Consider the following 20180-nt stretch of genomic DNA (forward strand, 5'->3'; position numbering starts at 1 on the left):
CGTGAACGTGCACAATGATAGTCAACGGACCAGCGCGTTCATGTGTTTGGGGCCAACTGCAATACCTTCATTCGGCCACTATGTCCATTTGGCCTCAGGGTTTCCTCTGGGTGCCTTCTCTATTCATATATACTCTAAGGTCTGCGCAAGACTACAACAATGAAGATGTCAGCATGATTACTCCCTGTGTTTGATGATGACTTCCTGTGTGCTCACACAGGAGGAGGAAGTGTCTCCTCAGCTCTTCACCTTCCATGAGGCCGTGTCTCAGATGGTGGAGATGGAGGAGCAGGTGTTAGAGGACCACCGGGCTGTGTTCCAGGTACGCGCACACACAGAGATCCCTCTATATCCTCACATAACCCATGTTGACGTGCACAGACGTCCTGGGCACTGCGTGGGGTCATTCCTAGGACGTCTGTGGACATCTTGGGCACACATTGTGTTCATTTTGAATCAAGTTTTTATCATTAGATTATTATTTATTTATTTATTTTATGCCGTCCGTCAGGAGTCGATCCGCTGGCTGGAGGACGAGAAGGTGCTGCTGGAGATGACGGAGGAGGTGGATTACGACGTGGACACGTACGCCACGCAGCTGGAGAACATCCTGGAGCAGAAGATAGACATCCTCACTGAGCTGAGAGGTAAGAACATCCAGAAGATAGACATCCTCACTGAGCTGAGAGGTAAGAACATCCAGAAGATAGACATCCTCACTGAGCTGAGAGGTAAGAACATCCAGAAGATAGATAGACATCCTCACTGAACTTGGAGGTAAGAAACACACATCCTGGACCAGAAGATGGACATCCTTAGTCAGAGACGGGTCCATTGGTTCAATCATGTTCACGCCATAAACATGACAAACCCCTACGGAGTACACATGGCTAGGACTGTCACGATTATTACATCATTGTCATAATCGTCTCCATGTTGAAAAATGTTTGACAATTAAAAAAGCAGAAATAACAGATCTACAAGCTTACAACCGTGTGTCACTTTGTGACCTGTTGCAAGCTTGTAGATCAGTTATTTCTGCTATTTATTTTCTAGTATAAATAAATATAGTAATAATAAGAAAGAATAAGGTCGCGAATACAAGCGGCCGGAATGAATTTTCTTCGACGTGGCTGGCACTTATAGAGAGGGTGAGAAGTTCAGTCACACGAGAGAGTCGGGGGAGAGTCGCTGCTTCTTCACCTGGAAAGGAGCCAGCTTAGGTGTTTCGGGCATCTGGTAAGGATGCCTCTCGGGCGTCTCCCTAGGGAGGTCCTTGAGGCACGTCCCACTGGGAGGAGACCCCGGGGCAGACCAAGGCGCAGTTGGAGGAAACGCATCAAGTTACTGGCCTTGGAACGTCTCGGGATCCCCCAGGAGGAAGTTGTTGCTGTGGAAAGGGAAGTCTGGAACACTCTGGTGGAGCTGTTGCCCCCCGCTACCCGACTACAGATAAGTGGTTGAAGATGGATGTCATAATAGGTCTTAATTTACTCTATTATGTGATGACCACCACTAAAGTGTGATTGTTTTATTTGCAACGGTGTCTTTAGAAGTGTTTGTATTTTAAACCCAGTTAGTGTGATTGTATTGCGTTCACCCAAAACAATAATACATTTGGTCAGTAGGTGGCAGTGCAAGACCACAGATCAGACCTCCTGAGTGTGTGTCTGTCTGTCTGTAGCCTGGGGTCCACCTATGCTTTCTATGGCATAGGCAGCTCCCGGCAGGATCCGACGGGAGAATCTAGACGCCGCTGCGCGACCTGAGACTAAATATTAGAGCGACAGAGAGAGAGGTGTGTGTGTGTGTGTGTGTGTGTGTGTGTGTGTGTGTGTGTGTGTCAATTTAACAAAGGTGCAGACAATCAGAAATCAGCAGAGAGTGATCGACGTTTGCGCTACTGTATGCCGAATTTAAGTGGACTCGATTTTTTTTCTCCCTGGAAACAAAAACGTCCGTTTCCAAGGCTAGTCTGTCTGTGTCTAGATAATACCGTATAAGATGCAGTGCTATTGATAAATTGATAAGACAGTATAAGATGTAGTGCTACAGTATATATTGATAAATAGGGTAAACCTGAAAGAGAAGGACAATGCTGCAGTAGTCAAACTCAGGGATATTTATTGCAATTGTGAAAATGTAATAAATCCTAGAGGACATGCTCTCCGTTCTTCGAACCATTTTAACCTGCTTTCCAAATCCAGGCACAAGGTTGTGCACACAATCGACATTATTTACATTATTACATATTAGAAACGTGCAATATTGTTACACAATCTTTGATATATATATATATCCTTTCAGATATATATGCTTCTGGGGTGGTCCCTGGAACAACATATTTTCAGATGGGGGTTGGCGGCCAATTACATATATTTTTGAGAGTCCTTGACATGAAAATGTTTGAGAACCACTGACATAGAAACATAGGGTTTTTCAGAAAACTGTCAGGATTTAGAAGACATTTGTAGAATCGTCCTCGGGTCTAAATGGGTTGAGTTGTTAAAACCTAATCAAATAATGGCACTGACATACGACTGGTTTTGTGTGGATCTCTCTCTCTCTCTCTCTCTCTCAGATAAAGTGAAGTCGTTCCGTTCTGCACTCCAGGAAGAGGAACACGCCAGTAAGCAGATCAACCCCAAGCGGCCCCGGGCCTTGTAACACGCTTCGGGGCCCTGGCTGTAACACGCTGGGGGCCAGAAGAGGCCCCGGGCGCTGTAACCCGCCTCGGGGACCTGGCTGTAACATGCTGGGGGCCAGAATAGTGCCCCGGGCCTTGTAACCCACTGCGGGACCAGCCCAGAAGTTTCTTAACGGCACCTGAACAGAAACCAGAACCACTTAGCCTGTCTCTACCAGCTGTGAAATCAAACCCTCTTTTTAAAAAAAAGGACTTCATGCTCAATGAGTTCCATTTATTAAACCCCCTACACTACACTGTTGACCACTTGAACCCTATTTTAGGCATGTTGTGTAGAATACATTTTTATTGAAAAGAAAAAGATCTACAATCTCACGACGACGCGATGGATTGTGAGCTGGTCGATGGTCTATTTTCTACATCTCATCAATGGGGCTTAAATGGTTAACATATTATGTAGGGCGGGGGGGGGGGGGGGCTGTTAATGCTCTTTGCTGGTGTTAGAAAAAGATAAAACTGTGGAGGGAAGACGTCTGTTTTTTTTTTCTTTGAATTGATTTGTACTTTTAATGAAGGAAGGAATGTTTTAGGATCTCTCCCCCCACCCCCCCCCCCCCCCACCTTGTTTTTATTTATTTTCTTTTGTACTTTGTCTTAAGTTTCTATTGGGATGGACTGCCTGCTGACTGTAGCTCAGAGGACGTCCTGACTGAAGAGACTTCTGAAGGTTTACGGTTCAACTCCCGTCACTTAAACTTCCTCTGCTCTGGCCCATCAGGACACGTCTACTCTGCATGTGAACTCTGCAAATACCCCCCCCCCCCCCTCCCCCCCTACGCCAAAAGAAGAAGAAAAAAACCTCTACGACTCTCAGCCTTTATTTTATTTTTCAACGCAGTCAGTCGCTCTGCTTCTGAAAAGTGTCCGAAGCAGTGAGACAAACACACCGTAACATACTGTTTTTTGCGGTAAAAGGTGTTGGAACGTTTACGATCGCCGCCGTCCTTTTCCATCCATAGTTTGTTTTCTGCCGCCATACCTGTAAAGTCAAAATGTCTTCTTCTTTTTTTTAGGTCTAGTCTCTTGTGTTCCGTTGTGTTCCGGTCTGGCAGAAACATCATGTCTCAGATGTCTGTTCCACCTTCCTGTGTATTAGATCAGTGGTTCTCAACCTGCGCGTCCCCAGAAGGGGGTTTATTTTTTGGGGGGATCTCCAGATGACAGTGAAGTGACGACTTAAGGACTTTTAAGAACTTTTAGATTCCTGGGGAAAGAAAAAAAAAATATATATATATACTATGCTATACTATAAAAAAAACTGACCAAACATTGGCTAAATTGTCAAATAATATAAGAGGCAGAAATTGTTGGAGTTGAGGCATTACATTTTCTTTGGTTCGGATATGAGATACATATTGCGAAAATGGCCAATCTACAAGCCCACAACACCTCGCAATGCAAGGCGTTGTGGGCTTGTAGATTGGCTATTTTCACAAAGTGCTTGTCAGGGTTGGTTCAAATACAACAGGTCGTTTCGAGGAAGCAATCTGATTGGTTGAAACCGCTTTCTAGCCCTGCTTAAACCACAATAATGGCACGGCTAATCAAAACAAAGAATTCAGCCGTGCTTTTTGCTCAGAGCGCAGCAGACTCGTTGGCCAGGCCAGCTAGTTTCTTGGGACATTTGTGGTCGTAGTGGCTACATCTGTCATTGAAGAATTATGTTTCGGTGATTGTCTTGGTTTCAAGGGTATAATTGCAATATTACACTCGAGGCGTGCATTAATGGCGATAAAGAACACCCTCTCGTGTAATTTTTGGCCTGAAAAGGTTGAGAACCACTGTATTAGATCACTGGTTTACTAGTCTTGTGTGGCCAGTCCTCCCACAATGTTCATACAGTCTGGAGCAACGGAAGCTCTGATCCATGAGCAAGTGGATGTGAAGACTCCTCCCCACTAAGTAGAGCAACTGTAAGCCAATATAAATCAAAATCATCTAAGCTGTGTTTAAAACCATAAACAATAGAAAAAAAAGAATGTTCTGCCCCCAGATTTAACACTTTCTTATAAAATAAGGAAGAAAATAAACGGGTATTAACACATTTCCAGTGAGTGCTGACATGCGAGAGAGTTCATTCTGTTCCATTTCGTACACATTCAGAGTTACAGACCTGTTATGGTCATTCAGGGCTCTTTGTGTTTCTGATGATATTATTGTCCGCTCATTTTGTATGTCCGTGGCAAAACAATATATTTAAAATGTCCACCACAAGCCATCATGACGATGATGACCCCTGGGTCCCCTCACATGGTCGCTGGGACCCCTGGGTCCCCTCACATGGTCGCTGGGACCCCTGGGTCCCCTCACATGGTCGCTGGGAATAATGTTTGACATGACATGTACTCCACCACTATCATGTTTGACATAGCCTCGGTCCCAGCCTTACTCGTATGCGAAGAGAAAATCTTGGTCACAATTTAAGGCAGAGATTGCATAGCTGGAAGTGTCGGGCCAGAACATCGGACGTCAGATGTATTTTCCCCCAGATACGATATTTTCCGACCAATCACAACACTTGTTTCATACACAGATAATGTACAACTGATTTGTAAAGCTTCAACGTCATTTCCAGCAATGCCGGTAGAATACAGTACACTCTACAGTAGCCGGTAGAGTACAGTCACGCTCCACAGTAGCCGGTAGAATACAGTACACTCTACAGTAGCCGGTCTTTCCCTTATAATTAGTGATGGGAGATTAATCGGCAAACACATCGGTATCGGCCGATTTTAGTTGTTTTTAGATTAATCGGTCTGTCTTTACAGATAAACAAGCCCAAAGTAACAGCTTGAACAGATCTATACAAGCTCACAATATTAAATATAAAAAGGTATTTAAGTTAAATCTGACTAAAATTAGTATAATTTTTCAATACAGTATGAGAGCATATCTACGGTCATATCGGCCATAACGGCAATTAATTATATCTGATATCGGTTATCGGCCAAAATGTCTCATCGGCACATCCCTACTTAGAATATACTCCATGGTCTTTCCCAGTGTTTTTCACATGAACTACACTACACCGTCCGGTGTCTCCCTCCAGTGGGCAGACGTGGGCACTGCAACTGTAGATGTCCAGTGACATTTGAAAATTCAATGTTTGTGAGAAAAAGGTGCATAAAAATATCACTCAAGTTGTTTGCTCAGCACTGGCTAAAGGGAAGCTTCGGCACTTGTTCAACCTAAATCCCAACCTAAATTCTGTGGTGACGAGATCTATAGTGGCAAAAAATGAATAAAAAAAGAAAACAGTCTATGTATATATATATATGTCTCCATGAAAAGGTTGTCGGGGAAAACGATGTCAAACACGTCAGCGTTTCACATTGATCGCCTCACATTGGAACAATGGGATTTAGGATGGAAAATCAGCCAGGTTTCCCGCCAACACTCAAACGTGTTAAATTGTCTTCTCTATGTGTGTGTATATAGCCGGTCTTGTATCAGAAAGCCTGGTCTCACATAGTCGACAACAAGAGTCTGGGGAAATGAAAAACAAACCTAATGCCCACCGCTTTGAAAGACCCAATCCTGACACCGTCCCATTATGAAGGGGCACACCCTAAAATAAAAGGCAGTGAAGCCGTTAGTACTTTTCCTAGTGGTTTCCAGAAGGTTTTACTATCTGTAGGCGGAGATCTGATTGTCTGGCTATGCGGGTCTACTGAAAGTCTAATCAAAACGCTGTAAAGGGGATGTATTTAAGCCTGTTAATAAATTAGTGTTTTTCTTTTTTGGCATTGTACAGTGGCTTCCTTTTTTATTTTTTCACCGAGTGGCGCGCTACGAGCTTGTAGGTCTGCTATTTTTTAAGAATCGTGAAAAGTGACATTAAAGTGTTTGAGAACGACTGACATAGAAAAACAGCTTTTTCAAGAAAACAGTCAAAAAATGAATGTAAAAATTGGGCACCCTGTTTGTTTTCTTTTATGTCTTGAGTTTGTGAAAGGACCGTGGTCTTGGTTCTCATCCAAGTGGAATAGTAAGAGTGGCGACACGCTTTGATCTCGCCGCAAAGCGGGTGCCTTATAGCAGTGGTTCCCAAAGTGGGGTCCGGGGACCCCCAGGGGTACCTGAGGGAGTTCCAGGGGGGACCCATCTATTTTGTTCATGTTCATAAAGTGCTAAAGTGTTTAAAGCATTTAGACGTCTAGATTGCGGAAATCAATTTCCGCAATTATTATTTCCTCAATTTCCATTTCAGCAATTCTGCAATTTCCGCAATTATTATTTCCGCAATTTCCATTTCCGCAATTATTATTTCCTCAATTTCCATTTCAGCAATTCTGCAATTTCCGCAATTATTATTTCCGCAATTTCCATTTCCGCAATTATTATTTCCGCAATTTCCATTTCTAAAGTGGGGTCCGGGGACCCCCAGGGGTACCTGAGGGAGTTCCAGGGGGGACCCATCTATTTTGTTCATGTTCATAAAGTGCTAAAGTGTTTAAAGCAGTGGTTCCCAAACTTACATTTAGACGTCTACATTTAGACGTATACATTTAGACAGTGTCCCCCTGAGTGCCTCCCCAGTATCCCCCTGAGTGCCTCCCCAGTGTTCCCCTGAGTGCCTCCCCAGTGCCTCCTCAGTGCCTGCCCAGTGTCCCCCCAGTGTCTCCAATAGCAATACAAGAGCAATAATACAAATTAATCTTAATGTATTCATCTTATTAATTAATGAATCAAATTAATTAATTAATCAATCAAAATTGCGGCCTGTGCCCAGCACCATGCCAAAGCTTTTTCCTGCAGGAAACACTGCTTGTGGTTGTAAATATATTGTTATCCGTGTTGCGAGGATGAGAGGGTACCTGGAAAAATATCTACCCCAAAAGGGGTACCTGGTCCAAAAAAGTTTGGGAACACCTGCCTTATAGTTCCAAACATCGGAACTATCCCATTGAGATTGAATGAGCACTTCCCACATTCCATTGTTACAAATGCTGCTGTCGTCACTCTTTCACTAGATTACTCTGGTTCTCATATCCCTGTGTTCAAGAGGACCAGACCCAGTGCTGTGGCTGGAACCCGATTCTGGGGGTGAGTTATACATGGCAGAAATCCCTGTGATAGATTTATGGAATGTCACTCCATTGACGTATACATCTCTGCTGCCTCAAAGTTGGTATTGTCAGATACTTGCATGAAAGAAGACATCACACGTCGATTTACCTCAATATGAGCTCTGTTTATTAAATTCAGTTTTTTCCCCCCTAGGCCAGCTAACCATAATGAGGTTGAGCTATACAATCAATATACTGTATACACAATCTACAGTGTTAATAATAACTTAACATCCTCCAGTCAGTGTCTCTGAGAGGTGATCACAGCAGGGGTTAGGTGGTTCCCAACAGAATTGAATGTAGTCGACCCAGCCGTCTATGTGAAGTGGATCCCCGCAGAGTTGAATGCATGGAGCAGTCTGGAGATGAAAGAAACATTGACATGAGTACAGGTCAGGTCAATATAAAACTATGTCAAACTTCTGAAGAAGTAGAAATAAATCTGGTTGAATGAGAAAAGGTTAGAACTCACAGAAAGCACCTGCAGTAATGAATACTGTAGGTTCAGTCAAATAACTCATTCTACAATAACTTGAATGAATATACATGTAATATTTTATTTTGTCGGCCGGCTGTGCTACATTTTTCTCCCTGCTCGGCACAATTAAACACCATTTAACACCCCGTCAACGCCTGGGGTTATTTAATCCATTAAATCATAGCGCCCAGCGATTTATAGCAGCGGAGCACATTTAGCGACGGACCTGATGCTATCCCGGATGTGGCCGAAGTAGCTAGATGTAGCCAAAACCAGCGGATTCGACCGTTATCTCTGCATTGGATCGGCAAAATCATCCGTTATCAGCACCAGGGCCAGTATGGCCATACTGGCATTGGCTGAACGGCGCATGGAAACTATGGGCTACTAATATATACTATGCTCTGCCTATCGGGACGTAACTCGGACGGTGCTGAGTCGGGTCTGGTGGCCTTCGCAACGCTCTGCACTGCGACTCGCTCAAGGCCACCAGACATGGCGCGCCTCCGTCAGGACATCAGTGACATTATCACCCGTCACAATAGGTGATAATGACATACTGAACCAGTGAGTATGGCCATACTGTCCCTATGCGAAGGTGCTGATAACGGATGATTGCGCCTTTTTGTAAATTGTGGCCCCTGGACGTTAATCCATTCTGAACGGGAACCCCTTTTGGTGTCAGCATCATGTCATGCTTTAGCTATTGAAAAATAGCAGATCTACAAGCTCATAGCGCGCCACCGAGTGGCGCGCTACGAGCTTGTAGGTCTGCTATTTTTTGAAAAATCGAAGAACGACTGACATTTTTAGAATCTGATCTCAGGTCAGAATGGGTTAATCAGACCCAGTGTGTGTCCAGTGGAAACCTCGTATGAATCTGATCTCAGGTCAGAATGGGTTAATCCCACTTACACCATGAAGTCGTCGATGTCCATGGTACGAGCTCTCTTCTCGCTGAAGTCCACCTCCTGCAGAACGCTCTCCACCTTCCGAGTAATGCTGAAATCTGCTGGGATTTCCTGGTTATAACAAAAACAATTGTAGCATTTTAGAAGAAATGTTACAAATGGCCAGAATAAATGAAATAAAGCAGATTTGAGTTAACTGAAACTCTGAAAGAATATATATTCAAAGAGTTGAGGCACATTTTCACGATAAAAAAAAATAGCTAAAGTATAACATAGGCTAACCAAAAGGGGTTCCTGACAAAATTGGGTTAATCGCCACAGTCAAACTATTAATGTAAAGAATGGCAATACAAACTACACAGAAATAGTTTGATTCTTGAGCGAACCGGCTATATGGTGTTCTGGAAGCTCAGGTACTTACTACGCTGTGTAATGAACAGTAGATTCTGTAGTTCTTCTCCAACAGCTGTTCGACTGCACTCGATCTGCAAAGTCAAACACAATCCTAAAGTGGCTGCTATTTGGGACGTTTCTAGTTTCTAACTACCAGTGTTTATTTCGTCGACTAATACTGCGACAACATGTTTCCATCGGATACCTTTTTTCACTGATGAACTAAATGGAAACTAAATGAAAACTAAGCTATGGTGACTACAGACTAGTATTACAATTAAGAGTAAATGCACTGATAATTTCGTCAACAAATTAAAAAAAACTAGACTAAACTAGTTAGGAAGGGACTAGTGGACAAGTCCCTTCCTAATAAGTATGTCATTTTGCACTTGGTTGCATGCTGAAAATTGCGTTGTGAGCTTGTAGATCGGCTATTTTCAAGTGTCATTACAACGGCATCAAGGCCCACCAAAATACATTGTAGTCGACTAAAACAAGACTAACACTAAAACATTCCAGGTGTCTAAAATGTGACAAACTAACTGAAACCTATTCAAGAGACTATGACTAAAACTAAAATTCAATTTTCCTGTCAAAACTAACACTGGTTTCTACCCTGTATGTTGCTGCTATTTGGTGGTATTTGGGGTGTTTTTGTGCGTGTGACAACTTCAGAAAAAGATCTTACTTGAAACCCGCGTTGAGCGTTTTGTTTTTTCTCACAAAGGCGATTCTCACCAAGCCGTCCCACTCCTGATGGCGGGGAAGATTATTATTATTTTTTACAAAAGGTACTTTCTGTCTGCCTATAAAGCCAAGCGTGACCTTGATGAGTGACTGCATAAATGGACGCAAACTTCAGTTTAGTAGGCTATGTGGATCTGCATTCACTTCAGTTTAGTAGGCTATGTGGATCTGCATTCACTTCAGTTTAGTAGGCTATGTGGATCTGCATTCACTTCAGTTTAGTAGGCTATGTGGATCTGCATTCACTTCAGTTTAGTAGGCTATGTGGATCTGCATTCACTTCAGTTTAGTAGGCTATGTGGATCTGCATTCACTTCAGTTTAGTAGGCTATGTGGATCTGCATTCACTTCAGTTTAGTAGGCTATGTGGATCTGCATTCACTTGCTTCACTGACAATGCATTGGAACTAAATCTCACTTGCTTTGGCCGCAGTTTTATGTATGTGGAAATTACAGGGATTCCCCCTTGAGATCATGTCCAAAAGACAAGGAACCAAATGCAGCCACTGTCAATTTGACTGCATAATTGCATATATCGTCAAAAACGAAACATTATCAATTATCATTACTTTAGCTAAATATCCAGAATGCAATCCATGCTACAACAACATGAAAGCATTTTTCCATTTTCAGAAGATGGAGTAATGCTAATGTTTGAATTAAAGAGGTCTTCCAAAATATATGATTTGGTGCACAGCACCACAACCAACAACTCTCTGAAACATCTTCCCTTGTAGAAAGAAAAAAGCTTATTGTAATAACTAGACCGGTGCCCGGCTGTAGAGCACCGAGTCGGTAACGATGGAAGTTGGAGATCCATGCCCCCACCCGGCTATGCAATACCCGTGTCAGAGTACCCGCTCCACCTAATCTGTCTGTGTCCTTTTTATGCCCATATATGGAGATTTCTGTATCTGTCTCTGTGTGTCCCTTTATTCCTATATATGGAGTTCTGTGTCAGGCATGCCCAAATATGAAGTGAGTTGCCTTATTTTTTAATACATTGTTTTAATACATTAGCTACTGTACTAAGCCAGGATATAAAGGCTCACCTGAAAGTTGATTGGAGGAGGAGGATTCTTGGGTTCTATTCGGACGACACTCGACTCCACTTTGGGAGGAGGACGGAAATTATTCTTCCCCACCTGAACAGAAGAGAAAAAAAAGTCAGACATTTTTTAACCCATTAAGACCCGAGGCACGATTCTACAAATGCCAAGTTTCTAAATCAGTAGTTCTTCTCACACGTTTAAGATATTGCAAAAATGTTTAAAAATAGCAGCTTGCAGAATGGCATCATAATCCTGGACCCCCATATATGGAGATAAGACTAGCCAGGTCTGACATCATACTTGGACCCTATGTTTGGGCATGACCGACGTCGGGTGCTCCATATAAGGGTATGAATGACATCACCGTGATGACACAACGAGTGACTCCTCCTCAGATTAGTTCCATCAGCGATACTACGTCCACAGCACCAACTACCTCCAAGAGTCCAAGACATCAATGCAGACACAGCCCACGGAGCCTTATCAGCACTATTAGACATTCAACCCCAGGTGTAGCTTTAACTCTTATTCTCAGCCGGTCAGACGACCTTTGCTTATTTTATATGGTCCTTCGAGTTAGCTGGACACAAGGCCCCACTGAGATGACAAGATGCCCAAAGCTGCCAACACAGCAGTCGGGACATCATCGTCGGTAGAATACGGTGACTCGCCTGCTGAAGGAACACCCGCTGCTCCTCAAAGCACCGCAGCTCAAGACTCTGGCCGGACGACCTCGACAAGTGGCATGGTGGTGACGGACAAGAAGATGCCCAAAGCCACAAAGAAAAGGAAACCTCCGCAGGGTCGGTCCGATGTTTCTGACCCTGCCAACCCAGCAGTTGGGACATCATCACCGTCTGTAGAATACGGTGACTCGCCTGCTGCTGAAGGAATACCGGCTGCTCCTCAAAAGCCCAAAGCCACAAGGAAAAATAAACCTCGGGCTCGGTCGGATGACCCTGACCCTGCCAACCCAGCAGCCAAAGCCACAAAGAAAAGGAAATCTCCGCAGGGTCGGTCCGATGGTTCTGACCCCGCCAACCGAACGTCACCGCCGGTAGAATACGGCGACTCGTCTGCTGCTGAAGGAACACCCGCTGCTCCTCAAAGCACCGCGGCTCAAGACTCTGGCCGGACGACCTCGACAAGTGGCATGGTGGTGGCGGACACTGACAAGAAGATGCCCAAAGCCACAAAGAAAAGGAAACCTCAGGCTCGTTCGGACGATTCCGGCCCTGCCGACCCAGACGACAAGATGCCCAAAGCCACAAAGACAAGGAAACGTCGGAGTCAGTCAGACGACTCTGACCCTGCCAACCCAGCAGCCAAAGCCACACAGAAAAGGACACGTCAGGGTCAGTCACACGACTCTGACCCTGCCAACCCAGTAGCCAAAGCCACAAAGACAAGGAAACGTCGGAGTCAGTCAGACAACTCTGACCCTGCCAACCCAGCAGCCAAAGCCACAAAGACAAGGAAACGTCGGAGTCAGTCAGACAACTCTGACCCTGCCAACCCAGCAGCCAAAGCCACAAAGACAAGGAAACGTCGGAGTCAGTCAGACGACTCTGACCCTGCCAACCCAGCAGCCAAAGCCACAAAGAAAAGGAAACATCCGCCGGGTCGGTCCGATGTTTCCGACCCTGCCAACCCAGCAGTTGGGATATCATCACTGTTACAATATGGTGGCTCGTTGGCTGCTGAAGGAACACCCGCTGCTCCTCAAGCCCTGGGCACGTGGACGTGTGGCGGCACGGTGGACGCTTTCCCGCTTTTAGCGACACTAACCCCGACCAGCTCAACTCTCACCGATGACAGCCGGGCCAAAGAGCTGCGGATAAAACACATCATACAGTGGCTGAAACAACCGCTCCATCAGTCCGGGTTCCCAGACTTTTTCATGTCAAGGACCCCCAAATTGACACCAGGGACCCCCATAAGAGAAGATTGTTACGGCTCTAGCAGTGATTCTCAACCAGTTTAACCAAGGTGCAGGCGATCAGAAATCAGCAGAGAGTGATCAACGTTTGCGCTACTGTATGCCGAATTGAAGTGGACTCGGCCCCAGACTTTTTTTCTCTCCCTGGAAATAAAAACGTCTACGTTTCCGAGGCTAGGGTTCCATTTGTACAATCTGAGTCACAGACCCATAACAGTCCATTTGGTTCCTAATTATCATTTAGCTGGGGGAACCCCTGGAACTCTCTCCAGGACCCCACTGTGTTACACTGACCTTCATGAGGTGGTCGACGCGGGCCAGAAGCTGCGTGTTGATAGATAATCTACAGTAGAGCTTGTCGCCCGGCTTGGCGACCAGTCGCATGGCGAACTCCCTCTGGAACATCAGCACCGCACACCTGAAAAAAACAACACAGTGATTAGAACATGAGGAGGTGAATATTATGCTGTACTGCATCTCAGTGTGTCCAGAGTTAAGCCCAGTCTGCACCAAAGGATCGGACTCGGGGCAAAAGGTTTTTTTGTTTTTTTTAACCCATTCTGGACAAGAACCCCTTTTGGTGTTTTAAGCATTATTATATATGTTATACTTCAGCTATTGGAAAATAGCAGATCTACAAGCTCTGAAAATCTTTGAATATATATTATTCTTTCACACCGAACATTTTTAACTCAAATATTTGAATTACATATAATTCTGGGGGTCCTTGACGATAAAAACGACTGTATAGAAACATTTTCACTTGCAGTGTGTGATCCTAACCTGACGCTGCCAGATGAGGGCGGTATTGCGGAAACATATTCCCCAACACAACACTCATCTGGGATCTCTGACGGAGTTGAGCCCTGAGTCAGATCTGCTTCGTACCGAACCAATCAGCGTGAGCTAAAGGCGGGATGCGGATGTGACGGTATATAGACACGTCGATATGATTGGTTGTGTTTGCACGCCCACACGGTGATAGACAGACGCTCCCATCCAATCATCTACCATGTATCTTGAAAAAAAGGAACAGCCCCGTCATCGAATTTGCTTCCGCGATCAGGTTGGCAGCGTCAGGTTAGTGTGATCCCTGGTCGGCCATCAATCGTGTAGTTAGTGTGAAAGCCACAAAGATATAATGCCGATTTAAAAAAATATATATATACTCCTGCAGTGTGAAATGCATAACGATCTGATGACTCGCCTTTAAAACTCCTACAGTGTGTAGGGGCCATTAGTCGACTAAAATCTTATGATATTCACATTCCAGGTGACTAAAATGTGAAACTAAATTAAAACTATTCAAGAGACTATGACTAAAACTAAAATCCGCTGCCAAAAACAACACTGCTCAACACAACCCAGGTCTAGTCGCCCGCGGGCGTATGCACGAAAACGAGCACACGTGACAATTTCACAGGACCGCGCCCACGAACATCGCCCCTCAACTTCAACTCCGCTCGTCCAAAATAAACACACGCCTCTAGTCTCATTGAAAATGAATTCCGAAAGGACCTTATTATTTCTTACCGGAAAAAGGGTCTGTGTAGAAGCAGCTTGAAGACAAACGGTGATGAAATCTGCAAAAGATATGTTTTTATTTATTTATATATTAACCCATTATACCAGTGGTTTTCAACCAGTGGTCCGGGGACCACCAGTGGTCCTTGAGGGGGTTCCAGGTGGTCCCCAGCTAAATGATGGAGAGTTGGTAACCAAATGAACACTTATTAGATCTTTAACTCTTGAGAGCGTAACATTTTCATCTCATTTTATGCTCTCAAGAGTTACATTATTGTTAAACATCTGCATTACTTAATTTACAAAAAGTCTACACAATTAGAGAATGTTATTTTGATCGTTCACCTGTTATCTCTCCTAATACTACCAACATCAATACAGCATGGAATTGTGGACGAAGGCTTATCCAACGATAACAAAATATTATTCAGTCTTGGGTCTGAGATGCTAAATGTCATAAAATGGTGGTTCCGTAGCTCAAAATAAATGCAGAATAAATAATGGGCCTTGATATGAAAAGGTTTGAAAACCACTGCATTCATCATACCACCATGACCTACAATCTACAACAGGAACAGGCGTGGTTTTCAGTTCACTCGGCAACTCTACCTGGTAAGGTAAATTGGCCACGCAGATGTCAAAGAATGGCAGGTCCGTTTTCAACACGTCTCCTACCAATATCTGCAGTTTACTCTGCATGGGTCTGTTGGAGGACAAACGGTACACAATGGATTAAAGCAAAAGAAAAGTTCACGACTGAAAATCAGTCACTAAAGTATGAAAACTCCAAGACTATTAGGATTTTATGGAACGTTCTTGAGAACACAATATATTGTTGGTTTGACTAATCCTTAAAATAATAACCGGTACCGGTATATGCATATACAGGTATTTATTGTAATAATAATATATCATATGACCCTGAATAATAATAACATATAAAATAAGAATATCCCGGTACATACGTGCACTGTACTCTCTTCTGCAGCTCAGCCACCAGTCTGGTGTCCAACTCACAAGCCACCACCTCAATACAAAACAAAATCAAATTAGCTCAAATAAAACATGGTGATTTAAGCATTATGTTAAGCTTTAGCTATTGAAAAAAAGCAGATCTACAAGCTCATAGCGCAGCACCGAGTGCCACGCTATGAACTTGTAGGTCTGCTATGCTATTTTTGAAAAATCGTGAAAATGTGGCGCAAATCTTTGAATATATATTCTTTCAGAGCGAACGTTTTTAACTAAAATCTTTGCTTCTGGGGGCGTCCCTGGAACAACATATTTTCAGATGGGGGTCGGCGGACAAATACATATAATTCTAGGGTTCCTTGACATGAAATAGTTTGAGAACCACTGACATGGACACATAGGTTTTTCAGAAAACTGTCAGGATTTAGAAGACATTTGTAGAAAAGTCGTCAGGTCTAAATGGGTTAATGTTCTCACCTTCTTGACTTTCTCCAGCAGCTTAACGGTCATGTTCCCTGTACCAGGTCCAACCTCCAGGCACACGTCCGTCGGCCTGAGAGCGGCCTGCAAAACAACACCACAGATTACACTCAAATGATCCTGACTCCATGCAGTGTTGATTTCGTCAAAAAGATTGTTCGTAGACTACCTTTTTTTTCACTGACGAAAACTAAATGAAAACTAAGCTATGATGACTAAAACTAAGACTAAATATACTGACAATTTCATCAACAAATCAAAAAACTAGACTAAAATCATTTTACACTTGCATGCTGAAAATAGCCGATCTACAAGCTTGCGACGCGTTGTGAGCTTGTAGATCAGCTATGTTCAGCAAATGTAAATGTCATTACGACGGCACCAATAACCGCCAAAACACATTTTAGTCAACCTAATCAACTGTAGAATTAGTCGACTAAAATCCTATGATATTTAGTCGACTAAAACTAGACTAACACCGACATTCCAGGTGACTAAAACTAAATGAAAACTATTTAAGAGACCGACTAAAACTTGCTGTCAAAAACAACACTGACTCCATGTCTGAAATGTCAGATGTCTGTTGTTGTTGCCCCCACTTTCGGGATGCTTTAAAAGGGGTAAATGTGTTTCATCACGCAGCCACTACTCAGTGGAATGGCCTCCCTCGGCCCTGATCTTTTTTGTTTCCCCCCCTCCCCCCCCCCCCATGTCTCACAAACACATCGATAATGTAAAACGCAGACCTTCTCTATGATACTGTTGACAACCAGTGGGTTCTTGAGGATGTGCTGGCCGATGCCGGTGTTAAACATGATCCCTGCAACACAAAACATGGACTCAAGACATTTTATATAAATGGCAAATGGTGCATTTATATAGCACCTTTATCCAAGCCTTTATACAGCACCTTTATCCGCCCACTGCCGCCCGACACCTAGACAGGTGTAGAAATCTTCATAAACAATAACAAACATAGCCTATAACACTTAAGCAAAGTCTTCAACAACAATCCCCAACAAAACATTAACCACTTACGTAAGCCCTATTCTATCATGTATGCGACATGCATTGTCCCGTGGGAAATAGCAGATCTACAAGCTCACATATCTGCTATCTTACATTTTAGCAACTCAACGTGTGTTACTTTGTTACGATTGTTATGTAAACCGGTGGTTCCCAAAGTGGGGTCCGGGGACCCCCCAGGGGTCCTTGAGGGAGTTCCAGGGAGTCCCCAGCTAATTGATAGTTTGGAACCAAACGGACCCTAATGGGTCTAACTCTGAGAGTGTGTAACGGACCCCGGGATGGTCAAACTTTTATTTTGAAGGGTATGGCCGGAAGCGCCAGCCAGCTCCTTCCGGCTGTCATCAGAGGGCTATTTAAACCCAGCTTTGCATGTGTAGGGAGAGGAATTGTTTGGCATGGACGGACGGCATGGGGAATCGCATGACAAACAAGACATGTTTGGTGCGATCCCCATGTAACTTTGAGAACACAAGAATGGACCTTGAGAGAGACATGCTGTTTAGAACTCTATGATTTAGCGCCTAGCTGGAAGGGGAAAAAGGTATTATTGTTTTTGATGTTTTCTTGTTATTGTTCAATGAATGTTTGGAGTTTCATTGTTTCCTGATCTGTCTAATGTGGATTATGATGGTTTATGGTTCAGGATGCATATTTTGTAATACTTACTCAGAAATGTAGACATGTTATGCCAATGCATAAATATGATTTACTTTTATATTATGAAACTGCTTATATATATGATGTACTGATATGTGACGCTATTGATGTGATGTTTATTGATCTTTGATGTATTATATGTTTTTCTTTCAGTTTTCACGGTGACAGTTTACAAATAAAATGGTAAAATTCATCAGTCGATCTCCAACTCCTTATTGCCAGCTGGGTCCGCTACAGAGTGTACAAATGGAACCAAATCCATTTGGTTCCATTTGTACACTGTCAGAGTTAAATTAACATTGATTTTACAATATAAATGGGGGCCCCAGAGAAATGCCATTAAATGCATGTAAAACTGTAGCTCTGGTCCATAGCCTTCTACTGCTTCTACGATTCTGCCCTGAAACGCATTAGAGCTATGGACAAGAGCTAGTAAAACTGGGGGTCCTTGAAATTAAACTGGTTGAGAATCACTGCTAGAGCCGTAACAATATTCTCTCATGGGGGTCCCTGGGCTGGCTGGCATGTATTTTCAAATGGGGGTCCGCGGTCTAATTGGTGTCAATTTTGGGGTCCTTGGCATGAAAAGATTTGGGAGCCACTGATGTAAACAAACTCCTAACAAACTCCTAGAAAGAGGATTTGAGTTTGAGTTCATTATATCACTTTTCATCAGTTGTTAACGAGATAATGTCAGCTGATGAGTACATAATATACGCCATTAAATCAATTAAATACACGATGACTTGTGTCTTAAAGTCAATGTTTTTTGTAGAGCAACCGATAGTTAGCTCAGGTTAGCATGGAGTTAGAATTTAAATAACGTTACCTTGCTTCTTAACATCCTGGCGTTGTCTACTCCTCCTCTCTGCTTTGACCTTCGGCATCTTCTACACCCTCTATTGCCTCCGTTTAATGTTGTATAGAATTATTATAGACGGTTATTGTTATAGTTGTTATGTATTTCCAGATAGCATACAGTAAAAAGATGCTACACGTGCAAACTCCACTCTTCTTCTGTTGTGGTGACGTGACGTCGTAAACAGGATCAGGCAGTGATCTTCTATGGATTTTAAAGGCAACTCTCACTTGCGTTACTGCCACCTTCTGGAGTTATTTATTTAACTCTTACAATGCAGTCTGTCAGATTATATCCTAATCCTACTTGATGTTCTCCTATACTTGTAGGGAACCATCAGAGACGTCTATAAAGGCTCCTAATCTGGGGAAGCCGTATCATTTAAGGATCTGGTCACGTTTGAGTCTAAAGTCCACCTTTAGATACCTATACTTTGTTATACTCTTAATGACTTTCTATTGCTGTACAGTTCTATTCTATTCACTCTATATAAGGCAATATATGACATCATGCTGTGACGTCACACTATCATCCGTTTCCATGTTAACACTACCTTAAAAGTAAAATACTTACTACTAGTTACTACTATGTTACTATACAAGTGCACAAACTGTTTTATGTCATTGTCAAGGACCCCCAATATTCATGTAGCCATGTATTTGGCCACGGACACCCATCTCAAAATATTCTGTTCTAGTACAGGCATCCTTACCCCAGAAGCACAGATTTAAATTCACATGTTCACTTTAAAATATGTAGGCTGTACTATCAAATAATTAGTAAGAAGAAAAACAAAACAAAGTGTTGTATCCATGCCTTTTTTTTCTTCTTACTAATTATTTGATCGGCCCATGTCATGGTTTGAGTGAGTTGGCTTTGTCTGTGGCGTAAACGTCTTTAAATAGTTACTTTTTGAAAATTCTATGGGGGAGATGAACAGGGAATTATTTCCTGTGCCCTCGTCGGGGGCGGGACTGGGACACTCTACAGCGATGATTTGATAGGCTGAGGGCTTAAAATGTGAGGACAGAAATGTGAGGACGCCAAAAGTGATTGGCCGGAATGTGATGAAGAGCGCCCCTCACTTCACACGAGTGCGATTATTATATCATTTTTTATGAATTTGGGTTTTACAGTGGAAGTGAATAGTGGTCCGATCGGGCTAAAACCTTTCCCACAATTTTTTGAGTCTTACGTCATAAATACAACATAGACTGAGCCACACCACATCTGAGGTGCACTTTGTCTTTTGTGGCACAGGTTGTTTTTAGTTGGGTTTTGTTTATTTTATTTACATGAATTCAAAACACAGCGGTTTTTCCACTAGAGAAAGCATGCTGTCTTCCACAAGAGATGACCATTC

The 20180-nt window shown here is 43.3% G+C and overlaps 2 protein-coding genes across 5 annotated transcripts in view; one reads left to right on the top strand and one right to left on the bottom strand.

Annotated features, from left to right (window-relative positions):
• LOC308317559 (kinesin-like protein KIF2A) overlaps nt 1-6458 on the top strand; it is a 40832-nt gene extending 34374 nt beyond the window's left edge. For all 4 annotated transcript variants that reach the window (XM_080766665.1, XM_080766667.1, XM_080766666.1 and 1 more), the window contains 3 exons: nt 221-322; nt 512-647; nt 2582-6458. In XM_080766665.1, the coding sequence (XP_080622791.1) occupies nt 221-322; nt 512-647; nt 2582-2667 (324 nt within the window). In that variant the 3' untranslated portion in view covers nt 2668-6458. The remainder of the gene's footprint in view (nt 1-220; nt 323-511; nt 648-2581) is intronic.
• A 1444-nt stretch (nt 6459-7902) lies between these two features.
• dimt1l (DIM1 dimethyladenosine transferase 1-like) lies at nt 7903-18962 on the bottom strand. The gene is made up of 12 exons (XM_080767013.1): nt 18788-18962; nt 17019-17092; nt 16270-16356; nt 15786-15847; nt 15430-15523; nt 14830-14879; nt 13591-13714; nt 11358-11450; nt 10247-10311; nt 9587-9650; nt 9170-9276; nt 7903-8135 (listed from the first exon to the last, which is right to left on the bottom strand). The coding sequence occupies exons 1-12, from the start codon at nt 18843-18845 to the stop codon at nt 8093-8095; spliced, it is 921 nt and encodes a 306-aa protein (XP_080623139.1). The 5' UTR covers nt 18846-18962; the 3' UTR covers nt 7903-8092.
• Between the last annotated feature and the right edge of the window lie 1218 nt (nt 18963-20180).

The sequence above is a fragment of the Protomyctophum bolini genome (assembly GCF_963924005.1).
Source record: "Protomyctophum bolini genome assembly, chromosome: 6".
NCBI lineage: Eukaryota > Metazoa > Chordata > Actinopteri > Myctophiformes > Myctophidae > Protomyctophum > Protomyctophum bolini.